Here is a 25,735-nt window from a genome sequence, read left to right as displayed (position 1 = left end):
AAGGTCTATTCATAGTCTCTTTCAAAGCTTTCCAAAAAAAAAAAAAAGCTTTCTTGTATGACCACTTTAAAAGTAACCTGATGCATGAACTATGGTTTTTCTTGAAAGTTGTTATTCGTGCAGTCTGTAATAAGAACCAGCTACATGTTCTCTTTTTTTTTTTTTTTGACTCAACGTTCATTATAGATCTAAAAAAATGCACAATACACCAGAAACTATATGGCAAGGTCATTTGTAAGTAATCCAATGGGTGAGACTTACCCCTATAAAATTGTTTCTTAAAGGAAATATTTCCTTACGGCAATCCGTAAAAGCTCTGTCCTCATGTGTATTGGGCAAACCCAGCCTTATTCATCTGGAACAAATTTTGTATAAATTACACATGTATAAAAATATATGTGTGTGATTATATAAATAGAATCCAAGTGCAATAAATGGAATCCCATATGTATATAAATATTTAAAGCAATTGTGTGGTTCAGCTCTCCCCTGGACTATAAATGTAGTTGAAAACCTATTTATTAAGGCACATGCCTCAGTGATAGCTGCTGACCTTACTTTTGTCCCTTATATCTTTTGTGGACCTCACAGACACCCATTGAGTGTTGATAGTGTGTGTGTGTGTGTATATATATATATATATATATATATATATATATATATATATATATATATATATATATATATATATATATATATATATATATATATATATATATATATATATATATATATATATATATATAATGTATATGTGATGCACCGAAATGGAAATTCTGGACCGAATCCGAAAATCCGGGATGCACTTGGCCGAAAACCGAAACTGATACCGAAAATGTATTTTTTCAAATTAATTTTTTTAAGTTTTTTTTTTTTTTTTTTTTGCATAATTAGAGCCAATAAAAAAAAATCCCACACTTTTAATAAAAGTAACACACTAAAATTGGACAAAAATATCTTAAAACAATAATATGCTACACAATAATTTTACCAAGAAAAAAAAAAAACAGGCAAACAATAATGCCATTTTCGGCCAAAATGTTCCTGCGACCAAAATTTTGGTGCATCCCTACTTAAAACAATTATAAATATCAATATACTGTATTATTCTTCATTTAGTTCTATGTAACAGAATCATATTTAACAGTTTTTTTTTTAAATAATTATCCAAATAAAGTATAGTCCTAGAAAACTCATTATATGCAGTAATAAACTTTAACAGCAGCTCTAGGCTAGCATCAAATTTGAAACATGCTACACAATAATTTTACCGAAAATAACAGGCTAAAAATATATATATATTAAAATGAATTGGGTATATTCATGTGCAAGCACCATCAATTTTTATTACCGCCTGCCAGAAAAATCATTCTGCCCAGATCTTTTATTTTATTTTCTTTTCAGTGTGATAAAAACGCATCTTCTTTGTACTCATGTGGCTACCTTCTTTAAATTGATTCTGAAAATAGACTTGAGCCACTTGAGTTTAATGGAATGACTAATAATAGACTCTGTCTTTTGTAAAGAACATTCTTTTTTCCGGTTGCATGTATTTGATTAACTGTTTGTGCTTGGCTGGAAATGATGATGTGATTTCCTCACTAAAACAGAATGCCTGTTTTTATTCATTTAAAGAAAGGCACTTTAAACTTTGATAGTTTTTATTTTTCATAAATCATATGTGGGGGTATATCTTCACTGCTTCAAATATTATCATAGAGATAATATGCCTTGATTTGCTTTTCAGTATACAGAACATCTGTTTTTTTTATTTTTATTTAATGTACCTCCTTTTGTACAACCGCTCTCCAAGTATCCTAATTTTCATTTGTTAAATATATTCACTTGCAATGCTGTTATCTAAGATTTTGTTTTGTTAAACATATATTTGAACCAGAGTTGATGGTTGAAATGCTATAATGTTCAGAGTTTTATTGGTCTTTTCATGGAATAAAAAGAAAAAAAAAAAACTTTAGTCAAGTGAGTGTCACTCAACATTGCACATGCTAACCGTTACATTTATTTTTAAAGTTTCGGCCCTTCCTTAGACACACCCAATATTCAATATCAGCAGTCTAAACTGGCATTTGCTTTTAATATTAAAGGACAATAGAATTAAAGTAGATTTGCATAATTAACAAATGTATGATAAAATGACAATGCAATAGCACTTAGGGGTCGATTTTATCAAGCTGCGGCGGACAGGGGAGCACATACGCACCCCTGTCTTACGCAGCTTGCCTCTGGCGGGCTGAATTCCACTGCCAGAGTTCAGCATTGCACACAAGGGCTATTTTGCGCTCGGGTGCAATCCGCCCCCTGCCCCGCACATTAAATCACGCGCGGTCAGGAGTTATCAATCTCCCCGGTCGGACGAGACCGGGGAGATTGAAATTCGTCAACTAAGAGGTGGCGAAAGATTATGAAAGTATAATGACCGCTGCTTGTTAAATACGGGCTGCAGGTTCTCTTGTGAGAACCTGCAGTCGTAAGGGGTGCGAAGCCTGCTGAAGGCTTTCATAAATCGACCCCTTAGTCTGAACTTCAAATGAGTTGTAGATTTTTTTTTTTTTTTCTGACACATTGCAGTTATATCTACTTCCACTCCTTTATCATGTAACAGCCATCAGCCAATCACAAATGCATATACCTATATTTTATGAATTCTTGCACATGCTCAGTAGGACCTGGTGACTCAAAAAAGTGTAATTTAAAAAGACTTCACATTTTGTTAATTAAAGTAAATAGGAAAGTTGTTTAAAATTCCATGCTCTATCTAAATCATGGAAGTTTGATTTTAACTTGAGTGTCCATTTAAAATGTTATTTTTAAGAGATCACAAACTAAAAAAGTTTGCGTTATACATATTTAAGACAAATAAGCATGGTGACCTTAATTTGCAAACAGTTTTAACCCTTTCCTGACAGGGTTAAAGTGTCTACATCGGAACAACTGTTCCGATGTAGACAAATTTAAATCAATTATTGGATCGGGTCTGGGGGGCGTCCCTATAACCCTAGGAACGCCCTCCAGACCGCAATCAAATCTGAGAAGCACAGTAGGCTTCAGGACAGCCGTTGGCTATCACGTTCTATTCCGTCATAACGGCTTTAAAGCCCAGTGTAATTATGACGGAATAGAACGGCATAACGGCGTTAAAAGGTTAAATGATATGAACGATAGACTTGGAAAAAATAGGGTTTAAGAAGCCACACACTTGTATATTATTCCCCCTTATTCCAATGAGAGAGTACCAAATAATATTTAAGGACACACATGAGATTGAAATTTGACCATGTAGTTTGTTGAATTTGACTGTCTTTGAGACTGCCTCTTACTCAATATCAGATATCCTCATTATGTAACATAAAGGCTCTACAGTGTTTGTTTAGCCCAGATGTCTGTTTAGCTGACACATGTACCTGGAAGCCTAAGTAAAATAATCCTGTTATGTAACTTTAGATAGGTGTTCGGATACGAGCAGCTTTTAGTTTATAAGCGGCTTGATGAATCTCTTCCTCATCATGCTGAACCTGATTAATTCCGTCATTTCAAGTTGTTGGCCAACAAACATTTATCCTGGCTCACACTATAAATTTATAGCCACATTTTGGCAGTTTTTCTTTTTTTCCTAGTAACATATGAAACCTGTATTTGACCACATAATTCAAATACCAATCTGTGGACTAAGCAATAACATTGTATTAATTTTGAGTTTTTTTCACAGAACAGATAATGTAATTAACTCTTACATTTATCTTTTTGTCTATGAAATAACCTCCTATGTCATTCATTAGGAGTTTTGAAATAAGGCCTTTACAATGAAGTTAAAACTCAAAATAGATAGAACCAAACTGATCAATTTACTGTCAGTATGGTGTGTGGTTTATTGGAAAAACTTAGCACCAGAAGGGTTAGGCTCATACATATGCTATGTGTTTATTTACTTTCTGTTACAAAAACACAGATGGGGACCTAATTGAGTGAGTCTAAAACGGCCTTTCCCCATTTCATAGCCTTGCTCACAGGGGTGAAAACATCTCTGGACTTGTTGCACATAAAAATAAAAAACTTGTAAATATATTTTTAAAAGGCTTTATATAAATTTGACTTGTCTATTATTCTCTTCTATTATTTTAGTTGCTTTCTGACTCTGATTTTGCTTAGCTAGAACAATGATCCCTTTTTTGTGTTAAGGTTAATTAAGGATAACATTGACATTCTCCAATTATAATTTGTAGCTCTTTTCTTCCTAATGAGTTTAAAAATAAGTTATAATGACAATTAATTCTCACTCTGTTGACTAATTATAAATTCTCAATAGCATTAAGTATTTTAATGACTTTGGCTGAAGCCTACGTTTGTAATACACTTCCTGCAGTAGATTCAGATATGGTTTCACAACATGTAAAGACTATGACATGCAGTATCTAAAACAGTTCATTCATATTGTTAGCATAGCAAAATTCCCTGACCTTCAAGCCTAGTTTTCTGATGGGCAAGAAAATCGACAGTTTAAAAATTTGTCTAAAATTTTTGGTTTCCTTTCCATATTTTTACCTTTTTGTTGCCTTTGTGCAAACATAGTGCTTGTCCAGCTCTCACTAGAGAGGCCTAAAAAAGCTAATTTTGTAACCTGCAAATTAATAGTAGGTTCAGGCAATTTACAGCATTTTCAAATATGTAGGTTACTTATTTTTGCTTTTTGGTCTTTAGGGAGAGTGAGACAAAGCACAATTGTTACACAAAAGAGAAATCGATATCCATTTAAAGGGACAGTATACACTAATTTTCATATAACTGCATGTAATAGACACTTCTATAAAGAAGAATATGCTCAGATACTGATCTAAACATCCAGTATAAAAATTTTAAAAACGTACTTTGAAGCTCCCAGTTTAGCAATCTTGATGAGGGTAGGCTGGTACACCCAGTGAAAGGGGCTGAGAAAGCGGGAAGAGAAGACACTTCCCCAACCCTGCATATGAAAAGACCCATTACACAACCAGGAGTCTGTAGACATCTGAAACTTTAGGGCTTGGTTAGGAGTCTGAAAAAAACACCCCCAGATGGTCTATATAAATGGGTCTACAAAACATTTATGCAAATAAAAGCCTAGTGTACAATGTCCCTTTAACTTATCAGGATATTAGGATATTGTAATGAACATTTGTAGTGATCTAGTTTAGAAAGTTTGTCCAAACAAATACCCATCTTTAACTCCCAGCTCTCCATAGTATAGTAATACACCGCTTGATGCAGCCCACTTTAGAGTTTTGTTCTAGTGCTCATGCTCAACAATTCCTGGGAGTAGTGATTACTGCATCATTGCTAATTCTCTTCATGCATAATAATTATATATATATATATATATTTATTATTACACGGTCATCTGCTGTGCACATTGCTTGGTAAATAGTAGTTTATTGTTTTCATCCCTCATGTCTGCTGAAAGTTGAGTGCATCTGAGATGCTGAGGAAAAGCACCTTATGAACTAGTTCATAAAATGACATAATTACCCTGATTATGAGTAGATCTCTAGGGCAAATTGATCTGTTCTTTAAAGAATACACTGAAACGAGAATTGCATGGCAAGAAAATAAACAGCTCTTAACTCCTACATCATCACAAAGCCAATGGACCCACACTCCAGTTTCATATCTAAAGCATAATTACTGATTTGCTCAATAAACATTGTTCTACTGTGATTGTATTTTCATCCAACTAATGTTATGACCCCCATATTGAGCTTTCGGTTAGAATTCTGTGAGCAAAAACATATCCTAAGCTCTGTATTATTATATAACCGTAAATGGCAATGAAATAATTACTATTGAAGATTTCATGAGATAAATATCCACAGAATCCTCCTCTTTATTATGGGGAAATTCCTTGCCGACTGGAATTATTAAACGCACAAATAGGGGTGGACTTTTGCGGTGGTATTTGAACTCAACCCTTATAGCAAATATATTTTTCTCCCCTCCATGGTGACCATCTATGTAGCTGTTCATGCCAAGAATTTCACATTACTACTCTTAGGAACACTTCTGTTTGCAAGTGTGTGCAGTACTGTAGATAACACCCAGAATCAAAGCTTTGGAATGATAACAACATAAAGCAACAAATTATAATGATGCAGATTGACGTAATTTATTTTTTGATGTATCGCTCATTTTCAGAATTATGTTATCCTCCCTAAAACAAGTGTGTTAATTGTACGTTAATTAGGCTGAAAATGACATCATAGAACTTGATGAGTTTTATAATACTCATAATAGTGAAATCGTAACATTTAAATTAGAAATGTGACTTGGCAATAAGCCTTTAAAAACTCTTAAACTTTCCAAAGCTATTGTGTACCATTGTTGAACTCTCTTGTAATAGGAATTGAGTTTAGCAATGAGCATCATTTTTTACATCCAGCTGAGGCTTATACTTTGCATTATAAAATAATTTGGCCCTATGGATTAAAATAACAAGCCATCTGCTGATTTGCTGTGGAAATATATTTCAGTGTGTGGAGAGGCCATTTTTTTACCAAATTGCTAACAGAAGGAAATAACTGTGAAAGCTCACTGTGGTTTGTTTTCCTTGAGGATTGAGTTTCTCACGTAGCAGAAGACCCCTTATTGCAGGGAGCTATCAAATTGCTGCTTATTTCACCACAAAATATTTTTTTTTTTTTTTTAAGCATTGATGTTGTAATAGTCTTTATCTTCTGCAGTGACCTATATGGAAAATATTTTATGTTAATAGATTCTAGACATTTTTTTTAAAGAGTTTTCTATTTTCTTTAGGGGCATTACATTCATACAATTTTAATGAGGAACACTTAACATTAAAAGTAATGCAACATGGTTTTATATAATTCATCAAGACAAAAGTTGTACCATGGTTCTATTATGCAGACATAAGCAGCAGATAACCATAGTGCAAACGTTTTCATATTCATGGTAAGGAGGCACATACAGTATAGATCTAGTTTCAGGGCTCTGTCATCCAAGCCACAGTAATAATCCAGTCCCATATGTGTAATGGGTAGCTCAGCATTTGTCCTCACTGTTATTGGAACCATCCCTGCAGGAGCTTTGCCTGCTTAAGCAGTTTGTACCCCAAATGTAAAACGGGGACCATTTTAATATGTAACCCATAACCAGACATAACTGGTGGGAGGTGAGAGAGATTTATTTTATGGTCTTTATGGTATTTTTATGGTCTGAATTCCCTTCAGGGTATATTGCTTACACCAGTCATTTTTCTTATCAGTTTTTATTTAAAAAAATAAAATAAAAAAATATTCTGTGTGTGTGTGGTGCGTTTTATATGTGTGTGTGGTGCGTTTTATATGTGTGTGTGTGGTGCGTTTTATATGTGTGTGTGTGTGGTGCGTTTTATATGTGTGTGTGTGTGGTGCGTTTTATATGTGTGTGTGTGTGGTGCGTTTTATATGTGTGTGTGTGTGGTGCGTTTTATATGTGTGTGTGTGTGGTGCGTTTTATATGTGTGTGGTGCGTTTTATATGTGTGTGGTGCGTTTTATATGTGTGTGGTGCGTTTTATATGTGTGTGGTGCGTTTTATATGTGTGTGTGTGTGTGTGGTGCGTTATATGTGTGTGTGGTGCGTTATATGTGTGTGTGGTGCGTTATATGTGTGTGTGGTGCGTTATATGTGTGTGTGGTGCGTTATATGTGTGTGTGGTGCGTTATATGTGTGTGTGGTGCGGTGCGTTTTATGTGTGTGTGTGTGGTGCGTTTTATGTGTGTGTCTGGTGCGTTTTATGTGTGTGTCTGGTGCGTTTTGTGTGTGTGTGGTGCGTTTTGTGTGTGTGTGGTGCGTTTTATATGTGTGTGTGTGGTGCGTTTTATATATATGTGTGTGTGTGGTGCGTTTTATATATATATATGTGTGTGTGGTGCGTTTTATATATATATGTGTGTGTGGTGCGTTTTATATATATGTGTGTGGTGCGTTTTATATGTGTGTGTGTGTGGTGCGTTTTATATATGTGTGTGTGTGATGCGTTTTATATATGTGTGTGTGTGATGCGTTTTATATGTGTGTGTGTGATGCGTTTTATATATATATGTGTGTGTGGTGCGTTTTATATATATATGTGTGTGTGTGTGTGTGGTGCGTTTTATATATATATATGTGTGTGTGTGTGGTGCGTTTTATATATATGTGTGTGTGTGTGGTGCGTTTTATATGTGTGTGTGTGTGTGATGCGTTTTATATGTGTGTGTGTGGTGCGTTTTATATGTATATATATGTGTGTGTGTGGTGTGTGTTTTATGTGTGTGTGTGCGCTAGTGCTATGCAGCAGGGAAATACTGTTCTACTACAGAGGAAGTTACACTTGTAAAGTGTAACTGCTTTTCTGTTTATCTCTGAATTATGAAATGTAGCCTAGAAAAGCCATTATAGTATTTCATATATATTAGTTGCAGAATCTAGAGGTGAAGCCTTCAAGCCATTTGGTCAAGGGACTGAAGAACTGCGACACCGTTCATTACTGTTTTAAGCTTATAGGAGGAGCATTAAAACTAAATATTTTTCTTGAGTTTTCAAAATTGTTAATATTATTATATATTTTTTAATTGAGGCAAATCTTAGAAAAGTGATTCAAAGCATATGTCATCAGAGAGAAAAAAATGACAAACGCGCATTGGTACATTCTTTATAATTCATTTAATTCCTGCAAAGGATATGATATTGGTTACTAAAGAGGAGGAGAAGCCTTTACAACTCCAGAGGAGGATGTAGCTAGTTAGCCAACCACAACACTGCCAATTGCTATGTTGTGTTTAAAGGGACAGTCAAGTCCCAAACAAACTTTAAAATTACATTCCCTATTTAAATCATGAAACAACTTTCCAATTTACTTTTATCACCTAATTTGCTTTATTCTCTTGGTATCCTTAGTTGAAAGCTAAACCTAGGAAGTTCATATGCTAATTTCTTAGACCTTTAAGACTGCCTCTAATCTGAATGCATTTTGACCACTAGAGGGCATTAGTTCATGTGTTTCATATAGATAACATTTAGTTCATGCACGTGAAGTTACCGAGAAGTGAGCACTGATTGGCTAAAATGCAAGTTTGTCAAAACAACTGAAACAAGTTGGCAGTTTGCAGAGGCTTAGATACAAGGTAATCACAGAGGTAAAAAGTGTATTTCTATAACAGCGTTGGTTGTGCAAAACTGGGATGGGTAATAAAGGGATTATCTTTCTTTTTAAAATACAAAAATTCTGGTGTTGACTGTCCCTTTAAGAACTTCAGGGCTTTACCTCTGTGTTTAACCCATTTACAGGAGTTAAAGGGGTAGAAAGGTCAAAATGAAATGTGCATTTCAATTTGAAATATAAGCATTTTTACAATATACTTCCATTAGCAAAAATGCTTTTAATAAGTTATTACTGTTTTTCAGCAGCATACGCACATATCCTACGAGAGCCCGTGCACCATTACTGCTCAGAGAGCTGGCGATGATGTGTATTGCTTCTGAAGACGTAATTTGTGTCTTACAAGCCACTGCTGACTCTTTGAATAGGTGTGGTGTTTGAATACTAGTTCACAGGCCCTCACAGGATATCTGCGTATGCTACAAAAACCAGTAATAACTTTTATTAGAAGCATTTTTGCTAATGAAAATATATTGCACAAATGCTTCTATTTCAAATTGAAATGCACCCATGAACATTTCATTTTTGACCTTTTGATCCCTTTAACCACATAGCTAGTTTGAGTCTCTAATACAAACATTGTGTTTTTAAATGAATTAGAGCATGCCATTTTTGCATTAGAATGTCCATTTAATGATTGTTGAAATGTTATCCAGCTAAATGACTTATTGGATATTTCTTGTTTGTGACACAATTTATAATAACGTGAGTCTACTTGGCATGAAACATCCAAAATGTCCAAAGAATTTTGCACATTTCTTTGCGTTATGCAGTAGCCTATTGTGAACTCACAAAAACACATTCCTCCGTTTTTAAAATCTGTCTTTTAAATGTCCTACATTAAAACTTGTGACTTTCCTTTTTAATCAAATCTGCCTTTGTCTGTTCCTGTATATATGAAGTGTACAGCACCTGCAGGCATAGCAAGAAGTAACGCTTTTAGACAACTAACCTACTTCTTGCTTCTCACCTGATAATGAGATATGATGGAAATGAACAAGAGCCTTAGCTTTGCCTCTTCCTAGATGACCGAATTGTAATATTGCCTGTGACACGCAGCCACAGCTACTGTTTATCAGCTCCTGTAACAAGCTGTTCCTCAGATTCTGTTTTAGAGGTCTCAACATGGACTGAATACTTCTTTTCAAGATAAAAATTTATTCCGTTAGCTGTATCAGCCTTATAAGCTGATTATTTGCAGACAGGTTGAAGTCAATACATGTTATTTGTCTGTGTGAATGTGAATGCTTAGTATCAGCATAATAAGCATTGTTTTGCTATAGCATAGATATTTCAAAGCTTTAAAGATCTACTTTTTTTTTTTTTTTAAAGGTTGTGTTTTCTCTCCACTTTTTTAAACAAGGGGGCGTTTGTTATCTTGGTATAGAATAATATATCAGCCAAGTGTTAACATTTTTAAAACAAATTTAAAACCTTGTTTGCTCAAATTGGGATTTCAATGGCCAAACTCCACCCTACTACTTGCCTTGTTTGGGGGAGCCAATCCAGCCTGACTGTGTAGCTACATTTTAGGTGTGGCTGACTGGGAAGGTGGTGGGCACCCATGGGTGTTTTGTGCACTCTAAACCAGGTCTCCAAGACCTAATTTTAAGGAGCCAGTGGCTCCCTGGCTCATGGGTTTGACGAGCCCTGTCATAAGCAATTTCATTGTATATTGCACTTAAAGGCATTAAACAGTCATTTTTGTTAGCAATGTTTAATTACCCTTTGCAGGAGTCAGTTGAGGACACACACATACTGTGTGTATGTATATGTATGTATGTGTGTATATATGTATATGTGTGTGTGTGTGTGTGTTAAACAATCACTGCGCATAATGTTCCGGGTGAGACTTTGGAATCCTGCAGGATACACTCCAGCCTCTCAGTGTTCAGAGTTAAATTGCAGAGAAATCAGATAAAATAAATAAGAGTACCATATTTATTTATAGTGTGCAATTAGTTGTGTTAGAATAAAAAAGGAAAGTGATTCATTAAGCTAATTTAGCATGCGCATTGTTTAAGACATGCCGTACAATAGTCCATATAAACCATAAATCTAACAACCTTTTGTGTATTGCTGTCTCTGTTCACTGAAAGTAATGCTTTTCTGTTCAGTGGGTTATATCTATAAAAAGTAATGTTAGCCTCCTCCCTTAAAGGGACATGAAACCCAAAATCTTTCTTTCACTGTTTAGATAGAGCATGCAATTTTAAACAGCATTCTAACTTCTAATATCAATTTGCCTCTTTTTTTTTTTTTTTTTGATATGTTGTGGTAAAAACAGGGACATAAGCTCAGGAGCGTGCACGTGCCTGGATTATTATATGGCAGCAGTTTTGCACAAATGCATTTGCAAGGGCAGCACTATTTCCTGCCATGTATTTCTCCAGTCACCTACCTATCTATATTGTCCCCTTATCCTGGGAAATAAGTGCTATTTATTTTTGTAATCATTAGGAAGTAGAATGTAAGAGTGAAGACTGAATAGAGTGTGCATAAGGTTTGTTTTCTGTGAACGTGCTGGCTTTGTCTGTGTAGGAAATAGCAAAAGGCATAAAGCTGTATACAGTTTCCTTTCTCTTTCCCCTTTTGCTTTTTCTTTGGGAAAGAAGGATGGATGTGTGTGCATTGTGACTTATGTGGGTTTCATTTGCTATTGTTTAAGGCTGAATACTGATCACTATCATATCCTGACCAAAGTGTCAGCTTCATGGGCAAAAATCTTGTCCATACTAAAATCTCAATGACCATGACATCTGTCTTCAAAAATGTCACTGATCACCCATCTTGATGACATGTGACATTGTTGTGTGGGGGGGGGGGGGAGCAGTATCTCCTCACTGGCTTCAAGTGGGTTAAATGTAAATGACATCACTAAGATTGAGGCACAGGTGACACTGATGCTGCCACTTGTGTCACAAGGGACAATGTGGCCGTTTTTCTTCTTCAATATGCTGAAAAAGAAAATATATTTATGCTTTCCTTGTGTTCTGCAATTTGTTGAATGTTTTGGTTCAGGTCACTTAGCAGTTAGCAGCAGATACTGTTAAATTATTCAAAATAATGTTATGTTGGAGTTAAAACCTCTCCAGTATTCATAACATTGAACAACATGATCCACTTAACAAATCTGGTAAATTATTAATAAAACCCTAATGCTTCATATTCCGATGTATAAACCTAAAACTATGTACAGTTGTGCATGACGTTTACATTTCCATCTTTGTCAGTGGAAGCTAATGTGTATTACACTATTTTCCAGTTGGTATGTACATCACTATAACATAGCTGTTATTTTATCATAGAACAACTGTATATGTAGTAAGCCATATTATCTTGTTGCCAATGACTCATCTTTTCTGTTTGAATGAACATTTTATAAATATTTACTTACTAATATGCCAGCTATTTCAATCTTTTGACTATAGATTGATTAAAACATTGGAGTCATTTCAAACTACAACACTCATCTCTGATTTTTTTTTTTTATATATCTATATATCTATCCATCTCTATATCACTTGAACTTTTTCCAGATGTTTGGAATTGCATTGCTTTTATGGCTTCTGTATTTTAAAGGGACACTGAACCCAAATGTTTTCTTTCGTGATTCAGATAGAGCATGACATTTTAAGCAACCTTCTAATTTACTCCTATTAATTTTTCTTTGTTCTCTTGCTATCTTTATTTGAAAAAGAAGGCATCTAAGCTTTTTTGTTGTTGTTGAGAACTCTGGAAAGCACTTTTTTATTGATGTATGAATTTATCTACCAATCAGCAAGAACAACTCGGGTTGTTCACCAAAAATGGGCCGGCATCTAAACTTGCATTCTTGCATTTCAAATAAAGATACCAAGATAATGAAGAAAATTTTGATAATAGGAGTAAATTAGAAAGTTGCTAAAAATTTCATGCTCTATCTGAATTATGAAAGAAAAAAAAATGTGGGTTCATTGTCCCTTTAACCATATTTCGACAAAGGATTTTCTACATTTTACATCAGAGAGAGAGCGAAACTCTACTCCTATTATGACGTTTTCTTTGTTTTCTTGCTATCTTTATTTGAAAAAGAAGGCATCTAAGCTAAGGAGCCAGCCATTTTTTGGTTCAGGACCCTGGACAGCACTTGTTGATTGGTGGGTGAATTTGGATTTACATTGCTTTTATGGCTTCTGTATTTTAACCATTTTTTGATAATTAAGGATTTTCTAAATTTTACATCTAAGAATTCAATTCCATTGTGTTAGAGGAGCCAGACAGCACAGCACTTGTTTATTGGTGGGTGAATTTATCCACAAATCAGCAAGAACAACCCAGGTTCACCAAAAATGGGCCAGCATCTAAACTTACATTCTTGCTTTTCAAATAAAGATACCAAGAGAATGATGAACATTTGATAATAGGAGTAAATTAGAAAGTTGCTTAAAATTGCATACTCTATCTGAAACACGAAATAAAAAATTTGGGTTCAGTGTCCCTTTAAATACAAAGTATCCAAATGTGTGAGTAGAACTGTAGTCTGTTTAATGCCTAATAAAAGAACGTGTGTGACCCAGCAGTGTATACCGTGTCAGTGCTATACATCTCATAGTAATCCAATACATCCCATAATAATACAAAGAGTTTAAAATAAGGGATCCAGATGTGAATAATAGATAATAAAACATTGTCTTGTATGTAGTTATCACAACCCAGTAACTATTAGCAGAATGCCCATAACTAGCAAAAAATGAGATGAACAAACTGAAAATTATGTGCTAGAGGGTGTGTGTGTGTGTATATATGTATGTATGTATGTGTATGTGTATATATATATATATATATATATATATATATATATATATATATATATATATATATATATATATATATATATATATATATATATATATATATATATATATATATATATATATATATATATATATATATATATATATATATATCTATCTTTTCTCCTTGATGATAGCAGGGTCCAAAATGCTTTTGAAGCATGAAAAACTACTTATGTTGAGAATTTGACTAGTTTGGGCAATACACAGTGACAGCTGATCGACGACGTGTGCATAAGGCCTTTTACTCTTTGTTGCTGAGTGTGACAGTGCTAGATGTTGCCTAAGGAGCAGTTACCCCCTGTAGGGTTCATTCTATTCGTGACTTGATGTTTGCTTTTCATGAAGACCTAATTCTCACTTTGAAGCCTGGGGCTCTCAAACAGGTTGTGTTTGGCTCCGGTTATGTTTTCACCCATCTTGTTCGAGATCAGCCTTGACTTGCTACTTAAGATTATAGCCTTTGGGAGGGCTCACTCTTACTAGAAGGCTGACAAATGTGAAAAATGTCACTTTTTTTGTGCCCAGTTTTTCTAAGGCTAGATGATTAACCACTTTCATTCCTGAAGATTTATTAGTTATTTTTTTTGATGGTTCAGAAATAGTATGCCATTTAAAAAAATCATTTCAATATACTTCTGTTCTCTTTTGCAGCAGAGATAAACACATAGTTATGTACAAGGAATAGTGCAATAATTAGACTCCTCACCATTTGAGCATTTTCTTTTTTTCCACTTCTACTTCCCTTTAACTAATGCCACATGTTTTGGTGTTGTGACCTGGCACCTGCTGTTTGTTTTTCTGCACTGCATAGTGACTCTTTTCCTTAGAATACACGAGTGACCCAATACAAATCCTATTTGGGCACATGCTCAGTGAGGGATATGGTAGCTTTACACTTACACAAATGTTCATACCCAAAGCCACGGTCATTGATATAGAACTACATGAACACAATACTTAAGTGATTTTAGAAATAGTACTAGCAAGCACATTCCATTAGTAAATGAGAATATAATTTTGCAAGCTTCTAGTGTTAGATTTGTGTGTACAGATCACTACATATCAGTGTTCTTTTGGCAACTTGGTGGGATTATATAGCAGCATTTTCTGTTATTTAAAAATGTTACTTCAGTTATCTAAAGCACCAATTAAGTGCATAAGTTAACATAAATTGATTTAATTACATCCTGTGCAACAAACATTGGGGAATTAAATATTAGCTAATTGTAGCTTTAAATTGTCTTAAATTTTACCTGGATGATCTGTCAAATAAGCTGCATGATGTGCCCATTAAATAGGTACTGGGAAGAACACTGCCTTTCCATGGCTTATAAAGAAAGACTATCATTTTGCCAGAACACAATTTTAACTATTATCAGTATTTTTTTAAATTAATTCTTTTAACATTGTTTAAAAAAATACATCCATAACTCAAAATATTGTGTCTTTTGACAGGTGGCTGTTAAAGTTATTGATAAAAAGAAAGCTAAAAAGGATACGTATGTGACAAAGAACCTTCGTAGAGAGGGCCAGATCCAGCAAATGATTAGGCACCCCAACATTACCCAACTTCTGGATATTCTGGAAACTGAGAACAGCTACTACTTAGTAATGGAGCTTTGCTCTGGTGGTAATCTCATGCACAAAATATATGAGCAGAAACGACTAGAGGAGCACGAGGCCCGGAAATACATCAGGCAGCTAATTTTGGCAGTGGAACACCTTCATCGAGCTGGAGTTGTGCACCGGTGAGTAGCAGAATTATATTGTACTTTATAAAGTCTCTGATTCTCAAAAAACATATCACTATGGAAGACTGTTTAAAGCTATTTTATTGTTTTTCTGATGTTCCTAAAGCGAAGCACGTACACCAACAAACATACAAAGAGGTTCCTGTAGTTTAATGTTGTGAGGTTTGAAAAGATGACGTCATGTTGATGACATTTAAAATATTTTCCTTTTTAGGTTAGGGATAGGTAGAGCTGTGGCGACAATAATAGTCTTCATCTTGCTGCATATCAACTGCTCTAGTTTTCATTTTTCTTTTCAATAGAAAACACATTTCGGTTGATAAAGATATTAAGAAAATCAGTAAATTTAAAAATTATTATTTGATATTATGGATTCCATTTCACTTTCTGGGTGAAGGGACATTGTACACTTTTCTTTGTATAAATGTTTTGTAGATTATCCTTTTATGTAGCCCATCTGGGAGTTTTTTTGTTATTGTAACAATGTAAAGTTTTGCTTTTTTAATAACATTCTGCTGATTTTTAGACTCCTAACCAAGCCCCAACGTATCAGATGTAGACCCAGGTCTATAGATTCCTGCTTGCTCCTGTTTGTGTATTGGGTCTTTCCATATGCAGGGGGAGGGGGTGTCTGCTCTTTCTGCTTTCCCAGCCCCTTTTACTGTGTGTCCCAGACTACTCATCAACAGTGCTAAACTGGGAGCTTCTAAGTAAGTTTTTAAAAGGTTTTATACTGGATTTTTAGATCAGTATTTATTCTTTATTACTAGTGTCTGTTACATGCAGTTATATTACAATTGGTGTATACTGTCCCTTTTTAAAGGAACTATAAACACCTCATTACACTTCCAATAGATTGGGCGTTATAAGAGCAGATCAACATCTTGCTTACTGTAATTGTTTTTCAACGGTCAAACACCACACCATCACTTTCTTTATTTGGAGGAGCAAATAGATGTGGCAAGGTTAGGTTTGTAAAGTCTGCCATGGGCTCTTTCAGTTTTGAGTATTGGGAAAACCACAACTTTCAGATTTTAATTACAGGAAAAGGGGGCAATATAAATATTGTTTTACTATGCATAGGATGCATTTATTACAATCACAGTGTTAACCATCCCTTTAAAAATTAAAGAAACAGTGTACTGTGGTTTTTTTTTTTTTTTTTTTTTTTTTTATATCTCTTTTAACGTGTTCCCAACGTTGCTCATTTACTATTGTGATTAGGAATAGTTTATTTTGCCTGTTGTATCCCACCTATATGGTAAATTTATATCCTTAAAGGGACAGTTTACTAAAAAATTGTCTCCCCTTTAATTTGTTCCCAATGATCTACTTTACCTGCTGGAGTGTATTAAATTGTTTCCATTACCCTTATATTGGCATTTGAAATAGTTGATTTAGCCTGTGGTATCCCCACCCATCCTGAAAGTTTTTGGCCTCAAGGCCAAGCTGTGTAAACACAGCCAGTAGAAGAAATGACACTCCCAGTGGGTTATAGAAGAGATAAGGTAATAAAATGTTAATTTTCCATTGTTCTCTCCAAGTATTGGTGATTGGTTTATGGACAGATATAAAATAAAGACACATGTATATTTACACAATGTGATACAGTAATGAGATCTGATTATACCTACAAGCTCAACCCATTTTTTTTAGGTTGTGGCTTCAAAACACAAAATCAGCTAATTCATATACACAAATAAGTCTTAAAAAGCAAATCTCATACATTTTATACTCTGCAGCTGGTAAAAAAAAGTAATTGGAAACACATTAAGGGAAAAACATTTTTACGGTATACTGTCCCTTTAAGTATTGGTTTTAGAAAAGCTGTGTAAAACAAGAAAGTTTATAAGAAATCGCGCTCCCAGTTGGCTGTGGGACAAAGAGAAAATAAAAATGTTCATTTTTCTATTGGTGTTACTGTGTATACAGTATGAGAAAAGCTAACAAGGATTTTGTGTAAATATATAGAGAGAACCTAAAGAAGCACTCCCTGCAAACAACCCATTTGATTGGGCTGTGGTTTCCATTAGCAGAGATCGCCATTTCATATATAAAAAATCGACCTTTAGGCGAAATTTCTTATAGTTTTTTAACTCTGCAGCTGATATAACAAGTCCTTTGTAACCACATTAAAGGGACAGTATACTATAAAATCGTTTTTCCCTTGTGTTTCCAATTACTTTTTTTTACCAGCTGTGTAAAATGTACGAGAATTTTATTTTTTAAGGTTTATTTGTGTATATGAATGATCTGATTTTGTGTTTTGAAGCCACAACCTAATAAAATGGGCTGAGCTTGTAGATACATTAAGATCTCATTACTTTATCACATTGTGTACATATACCCGCTTCTTTATCTTGTATCTTTCCATAAACCAATCAACAATATTTAGTGATAAAGTAATGTTAATTTTCCATTGTTCTCTCTATACCCCACTGGGAGTGTAATTTCTTCTATTGGCTGTGTTAACACAGCTTGGCCTTGAGGCCCAAAACTTTCAGGATGGGTGGGGAAACCACAGGCTAAATAAACTATTTCAAATGCCAATATAAGGGTAATGAAAACACTAGTAAACAATTTAATACACTCCAGCAGGTAAAGTGGATAATTGGAAACAAATTAAAGGGGGGGGGCATTTTTTGATTAAACTGTCCCTTTAATTTGTAAACGTCCATAATCGGTGTAATTTGTACGTTTAAGACCGAAGTAAAGTTAATTTTCACTGATCCATATAATTCTTCTCTTCTGCTAAAAGAAAAATAGAATTCTGAATCATCAGGTTCTGTATTCTGCTTTCTTTGAAGAAATAATGCAGGTCCTAAAAAAAGCAGACTGATCTGTGACATTTGTGTTTAAACAATTCTAAATAAAACTAGTCATTTAAGGTTTCTAAATTTCTTTTCCTACCGCTGTTTCTTAGCATAGAAGAATTCTGTCAATGAATGAGTCATCCTCGTAAGGAGAAAGATCAAAACTTGTGTGAAATGAATTTCTATTCCAGAATGATTCTCTATGCCATGAAAGAGCCTCTATAAATACAAAGCAAGATAAGTCACGACAGACAATGATTCTCTGGGGTCCTATCTAAAAATAAAATAATTAATGGCACTATATGTAAACGATATATTGGTGACACAAAAAACTTTAGCTTTTTCAATATAAATGTGCTTGGAGCTTTTTTTTTTTTTTTCTTTTTCTGTTGAGAATAATTTTGGAAATTATCATTTGAGTAATTGAGTTATATTAAACAATTCTGTGCAATAGTTTTTCATCTGTTTGAAAGTAGCTTCATAGTGGTATAGAAATATTGAGAGGTATGTTAAAGGGACATTAAAGTTGAAAAATAACATGTTCTTATTCTATAGCACATGTAAATTTAAAACTAGGGACACTGTAATGCGAAGGGTTTAAATACATAGCTAAAATGTGGCCCAGGAGCTACTGAGAGCTGTTGCATCACAGGGTCACTAGTTTTAAAATTACGTGCTTTAAAAAATGAGCATGTCATTTTTAGACTATAATGGCCCTTTAAGCACTACAAAGATTGGCAAACAGTATAAACGTCTTAATAAGTAGTAACCATACATAAGTATAGTATTGTTATCAAAATAAGTATTGTTTCTCCTGTTAAGTGTAGTCAGTCCACGGGTCATCCATTACTTATGGGATTATATCTCCTCCCTAACAGGAAGTGCAAGAGGATCACCCAAGCAGAGCTGCTATATAGCTCCTCCCCTCTACGTCATACCCAGTCATTCTCTTGCACCTAACTAATAGATAGGACGTGTGAGAGGAGATCATTACCGGTATCTAAGGTTTGCCTTCCTAAACAGGCATTACCAGTTTGTAGCTCTTCCCTTCGGGTTAGCTACAGCTCCAAGAATCTTTACAAAGGTTCTGGGCTCTCTGCTGGCGGTACTAAGACCGCGAGGAATAGCGGTAGCTCCGTACCTAGACGACATTCTGATACAAGCGTCAAATTTCCAAACTGCCAAGTCTCATACAGAGTTAGTTCTGGCATTTTTAAGGTTGCATGGGTGGAAGGTGAACGTAGAAAAGAGTTCTCTATTGCCACTCACAAGAGTTCCCTTCCTGGGGACTCTTATAGATTCTGTAGAAATGAAAATTTACCTGACAGAGGACAGGTTATCAAAACTTCTAAATGCTTGCCGTGTCCTTCATTCCATTCAACACCCGTCAGTGGCTCAATGCATGGAGGTAATCGGCTTAATGGTAGCGGCAATGGACATAGTACCTTTTGCACGCCTGCATCTCAGATCGCTGCAATTGTGCATGCTAAGTCAGTGAAATGGGGATTACTCAGATTTGTCCCCTATGATAAATCTGGATCAAGAGACCAGAGATTCTCTTCTATGGTGGCTTTCTTGGCCACATCTGTCCAGGGGGATGCCCTTCAGCAGGCCAGATTGGACGATTGTAACAGACGCCAGCCTGCTAGGTTGGGGCGCTGTCTGGAATTCCCTGAAGGCTCAGGGATCATGGACTCAGGAGGAGAGACTCCTTCCAATAAACATTCTGGAATTAAGAGCAGTTTTCAATGCCCTTCTGGCTTGGCCTCAGTTAGCAACTCTGAGGTTCATCAGGTTTCAGTCGGACAACATCACGACTGTGGCTTACATCAACCATCAGGGAGGGACAAGGAGTTCCCTAGCGATGATGGAAGTCTCAAAGATAATTCGCTGGGCAGAGTCTCACTCTTGCCACCTGTCAGCGATCCACATCCCAGGCGTGGAGAACTGGGAGGCGGATTTCCTAAGTCGCCAGACTTTTCATCCGGGGGAGTGGGAACTTCATCCGGAGGTGTTTGCCCAACTGCTTCAGCATTGGGGCAAACCAGATCTGGATCTCATGGCGTCTCGCCAGAACGCCAAGCTTCCTTGTTACGGATCCAGGTCCAGGGACCCGGGAGCGGTACTGATAGATGCTCTGACAGCACCTTGGGTTTTCAACATGGCTTATGTGTTTCCACCCTTCCCGATGCTTCCTCGATTGATTGCCAGGATCAAACAGGAGAGAGCATCGATGATTCTAATAGCGCCTGGTATGCAGATCTAGTGGACATGTCGTCCTGTCCACCTTGGTCTCTGCCTCTGAGACAGGACCTTCTGATTCAGGGTCCTTTCAAACATCCAAATCTAATTTCTCTGAGGCTGACTGCATGGAGATTGAACGCTTGATTCTATCAAAGCGGGGATTCTCGGAGTCAGTGATTGATACCTTAATACAGGCTAGGAAACCTGTTACCAGGAAAATTTACCATAAAATATGGCGTAAATACTTATATTGGTGCGAATCCAAGAGTTACTCATGGAGTAAGGTTAGGATTCCTAGGATATTGTCTTTTCTACAAGAAGGTTTAGAAAAGGGTTTATCTGCTAGTTCGTTAAAGGGACAGATCTCAGCTCTGTCTATCCTTTTACACAAACGTCTGTCAGAAGTTCCAGACGTTCAGGCTTTTTGTCAGGCTTTGGCTAGGATTAAGCCTGTGTTTAAGACTGTTGCTCCGCCGTGGAGCTTAAACTTAGTTCTTAACGTTCTGCAAGGTGTTCCGTTTGAACCCCTTCATTCCATTGATATCAAGCTGTTATCTTGGAAAGTTCTGTTTTTAATGGCTATTTCCTCGGCTCGAAGAGTCTCTGAGTTATCTGCCTTACATTGTGATTCTCCTTATCTGATTTTTCATTCAGACAAGGTAGTTCTGCGTACTAAACCTGGGTTCTTACCTAAGGTAGTCACTAACAGGAATATCAATCAAGAGATTGTTGTTCCATCATTGTGCCCTAACCCTTCTTCAAAGAAGGAACGACTTCTGCACAATCTGGACGTCGTCCATGCCCTGAAATTTTATTTGCAGGCAACTAAGGATTTTCGTCAAACTTCTTCCCTGTTTGTCGTTTATTCTGGACAGAGGAGAGGTCAAAAAGCTTCGGCTACCTCTCTCTCTTTTTGGCTTCGTAGCATAATACGTTTAGCATATGAGACTGCTGGACAGCAGCCTCCTGAAAGGATTACAGCTCATTCTACTAGAGCTGTGGCTTCCACTTGGGCCTTTAAGAATGAGGCTTCTGTTGAACAGATTTGCAAGGCTGCAACTTGGTCTTCACTTCATACTTTTTCAAAATTTTACAAATTTGACACTTTTGCTTCTTCGGAGGCTGTTTTTGGGAGAGAGGTTCTACAGGCAGTGGTTCCTTCCGTGTAAAGATCCTGCCTTTCCCTCCCGTCATCCGTGTACTTTTAGCTTTGGTATTGGTATCCCATAAGTAATGGATGACCCGTGGACTGACTACACTTAACAGGAGAAAATATAATTTATGCTTACCTGATAAATTCATTTCTCCTGTAGTGTAGTCAGTCCACGGCCCGCCCTGTTGTTTTTTTTTTTTTATTTAATAATTTTTTATTGAGGTTATGTGCATTATACATAGTCAGATGGAACATCATAAATCATAGAAATACAAGAGATAATAAAACTTACAATTAGTTACTAGCAAACCCAAAGCATCTCAGATTATCATGAGTTAGCAATTGAAACCTCTATTTTATATTATATCTACTGATGATTCCTCTTTAGCATTAGAGGTCACTTTTGGACCTGTGAAAACTGATTCAAACTATAATGAGGAAGTTGGCTTTTGGAATGGCCACTCATGGACCTGAATATTTGTGGGTGGGAGGGGGGGGGGGAAATCAGCAGGCAAGAGCTGCTCAGTAAGACAATAAGGAGGGGAACTGGGCCTTTATAAATTTATGCTTCAGAAATAGGATGGAGTACTTTCCAGGGGGGATCCATAATAGAGGATACATGTGCATTGATGTCCATGGCTAGTTAGGTTGTCAGTAGGCAAGCTTAAAAGGGAAGGCAATGGAAGAGGAAAGTAGATAGACTAGCATATCTCTCAGAGAGGTAGGACCTGTCTGTGGAATTCTGCATTATATAGAACAGGATTAAGGCATAAGTAACAAATCTTAGAATCCTTAAAAATAACAATATCACAACGTGTTGCAATAAATAGGCGTCTTGAACCTCTAGGTTGCTCATATACTATTTACACTACGAAAGGATAATACTAAAGGTATGGCAATTTTAGTAAGAAATGAGGTGCGATGGGAGAATAATTCTGGCAGTGTGTATTAACAAAGTTGACATAAATTGACCAGCAAGGAGGGGTACTCTAGGTTTATGAAATGTGAAAAATGACATGGTGTATAGGCTACTGGAAGTTACTATTGGGAGTTAGATCAGAACAGGTAGGTATCCACTCAAGATACATCAGATTAAGTATTGGGCTATAGTATTTCTCAATCAGGTAGTGGGGTCTGACAATTATGGGAGAATATATGAGGTCAGACATAGTTCTAAGCAAGAGGGATTTCATATAGGAGCATAAGTATAGCAACTCTTAGGGAGCAACCTTGCCCAAACCATAATTCAAACTTACAGAACTCTATATGGGTAACATATTAAACTTACATATCATAACTCTAAAGCAAGTGCAAACCTTAATCCTAGCTAATATTAGCTATAAGGGACATAAGAAAGATAAGGAGCGTAGGGCATAAATATGTATATGTATGTATATGGAACCTGTTTCTAGTATCTCTAATGTCCTATGGCCAATGCATGAAATACCTTAACTTGTAGTGTAAACCATGTGATAACAAACCACAGCAGCTCCCGTAGAATCCAAGTATCCAAGGGTACCTCTATATATTATACCTGATGAAGTGGCATAATATAGAAATATAGTATAAGTGTGATGGGATCTAAGCAGACTGTTTATGGGCTTAATCAAAGTATAAATATGCCTACAAGTAAAACGATTAACTCTGCAAATAATCTGTGCAAAAGACTTTCCCACATACAGATCTCTAGTGACAAATGACATATACATTTAAGGTATCAAACTATTAGCCCCCCACACAACTGATAAATGCTAATTCTACAGTCAGTCAACAGATAACACATATTATTATATAAACAAGCGGAGATATCAGCGTCTAGATAGTCACATCTAGTCTTATTGTACTTTGTTAAAATTTCTCCGAGTTTAACCTACTCCAGCACGAGTCTGAATTGAGTCACTGCGATACCAGTCCTGCTCTTTGCAAGTAACAGTGCTAATATACACTAGAAGTGCCCGGGGCAACTCAGCCGTGAACCGGACCAGAGAGACAGCTGTTAGGGTTCCTTCCCTCTCGTATGGCAACTCTAGGGCAATGTATAACTGAAACAGTTCCGGATGCCCCGTCCGGGAGCCGGCCGCATCCCCCGACCAGAACAACGGAGATGAGAGGGAGGGTGTTATTTTCCCGATTAGGGCTGAAGTGAAGAGGGACTGTTGGGAGTGATTCGGTTGCGCTGTATCTGGAGGTAAAGTGACACTCGATCTTCGGGATTCCTGTGAGGTGATAGAGGAGCGCCATAGGTAAGCTGGAGTAGGTGTCTCTGAGCTGTGCACCCTGTTTACTGCCGTGTTGTCATCCGGTGTCAATAAATTCACTTCTGATCGGTCAATTAAGGTCTGCGCTGCTAAGAGGTGAGGTTCATCTGAGTCAGTATTAGCAGACACCCCGCGTGGGTGACGGGCGCCATCTTTTATACAGGCCTCTAGGATGCAATCTTTGAGCTCAGCAAATTGTGCATCCATCTGCCGACCCAGATCAAGGAACAATGCTTCTATGTCTAGTCGGAAATCCTCCATCCTGTACAACAGTGTTTAGATTGGCCCGTGATACCCGGGAAACCGGGGGGGGGGTTAGATAGGAAAATTGCAGGCCGTCTCCCCACTCGACTCGGTGCGGAGAGTAGGAGTCCAAGTTGTGGGAGCTGATCAAATATATGTCTCAGATAGAGGGCATCAGCCTCTCCTATACATGGAATACTAATAAGGGATCTGCTAAACTTGAAGAATCTGATAGAGATCGTGCAGAGTCAAGTGCGGGTGACGGCCGAAAATTAATGCTGGCTAGTTCAGTTCCTGGGAATTGCTATAAGCCCATCTCGGCTCAGCTCAGTATCTCAAGAGAAGTAGTAGTAGGTTGTTGTAGTTTCCAAATAAATCAGGAGCTATAAGTCTTATACAACTTGAAAATTGTGTAAAGTAACCCAGGAGCTTCATGAAAAGCGACCGATCATGGCCTCTTCTTAGCCACGCCCCCCCGCCCTGTTGTTTACGGCAGGTCAAAATTTTAAATTAAACTCCAGTCACCACTGCACCCTATAGTTTCTCCTTTCTCGTTTGGTTTCGGTCGAATGACTGGATATGACGTAGAGGGGAGGAGCTATATAGCAGCTCTGCTTGGGTGATCCTCTTGCACTTCCTGTTAGGGAGGAGATATAATCCCATAAGTAATGGATGACCCGTGGACTGAACACACTACAGGAGAAAGGAATTTATCAGGTAAGCATAAATTATGTTTTTGCAAACCAGCGAAACACCCTTTCTCTTTATTTTGGCACAAAAATAGACATAAAAATGAATTCTAGCAATCACTTTCGAATCCTGCAGGGTAATTCCTCTAATGAAGAAGAATTTATATCCGTAATAAACCCCTTAAAGGACTACGAAATACAGTAGAATAGCATAATTAACAAGTGCACAATTAAAAGACAAGCCAATAAAACTTGCTTACAATTTGTACCCCATGTGACAGCCATCAACCAATCACAGAATAGTTTACATGCCTGAGAACGTGTACGTATAAAGACTGCACAATTTGATACTAGTAGTAGTAAATTGTTAAGTATCTTAAAACTGCATGCTCTATCTTAATCATGACCGTTTAATTTTGACTTTGAGCATGTTTATGGTATCACCTGCGGCTAGTTAGGTCTGGCTATACATACGTTTGCGCACTGCCATAAGCAATCGCTATATAATATGTAGCCATGTCAGGAAAGTTGCAGCATATTTAGATTACTGAATTTTA

General features: G+C 36.5%; 1 protein-coding gene across 1 annotated transcript in view; it reads left to right on the top strand.

Annotated features, from left to right (window-relative positions):
- The window catches only part of HUNK (hormonally up-regulated Neu-associated kinase), a 56,929-nt gene that overhangs the window by 8,235 nt on the left and 22,959 nt on the right, over positions 1–25,735 (top strand). The window contains exon 2 of the mRNA XM_053705974.1: positions 15,483–15,775. Within this exon, the coding sequence (XP_053561949.1) occupies positions 15,483–15,775 (293 nt within the window). The remainder of the gene's footprint in view (positions 1–15,482; positions 15,776–25,735) is intronic.

This window comes from Bombina bombina, chromosome 3 (genome assembly GCF_027579735.1).
Source record: "Bombina bombina isolate aBomBom1 chromosome 3, aBomBom1.pri, whole genome shotgun sequence".
NCBI lineage: Eukaryota > Metazoa > Chordata > Amphibia > Anura > Bombinatoridae > Bombina > Bombina bombina.
Note: the sequence above shows the minus strand (reverse complement) of the source record. Positions and strands in the feature narration are given on the sequence as shown.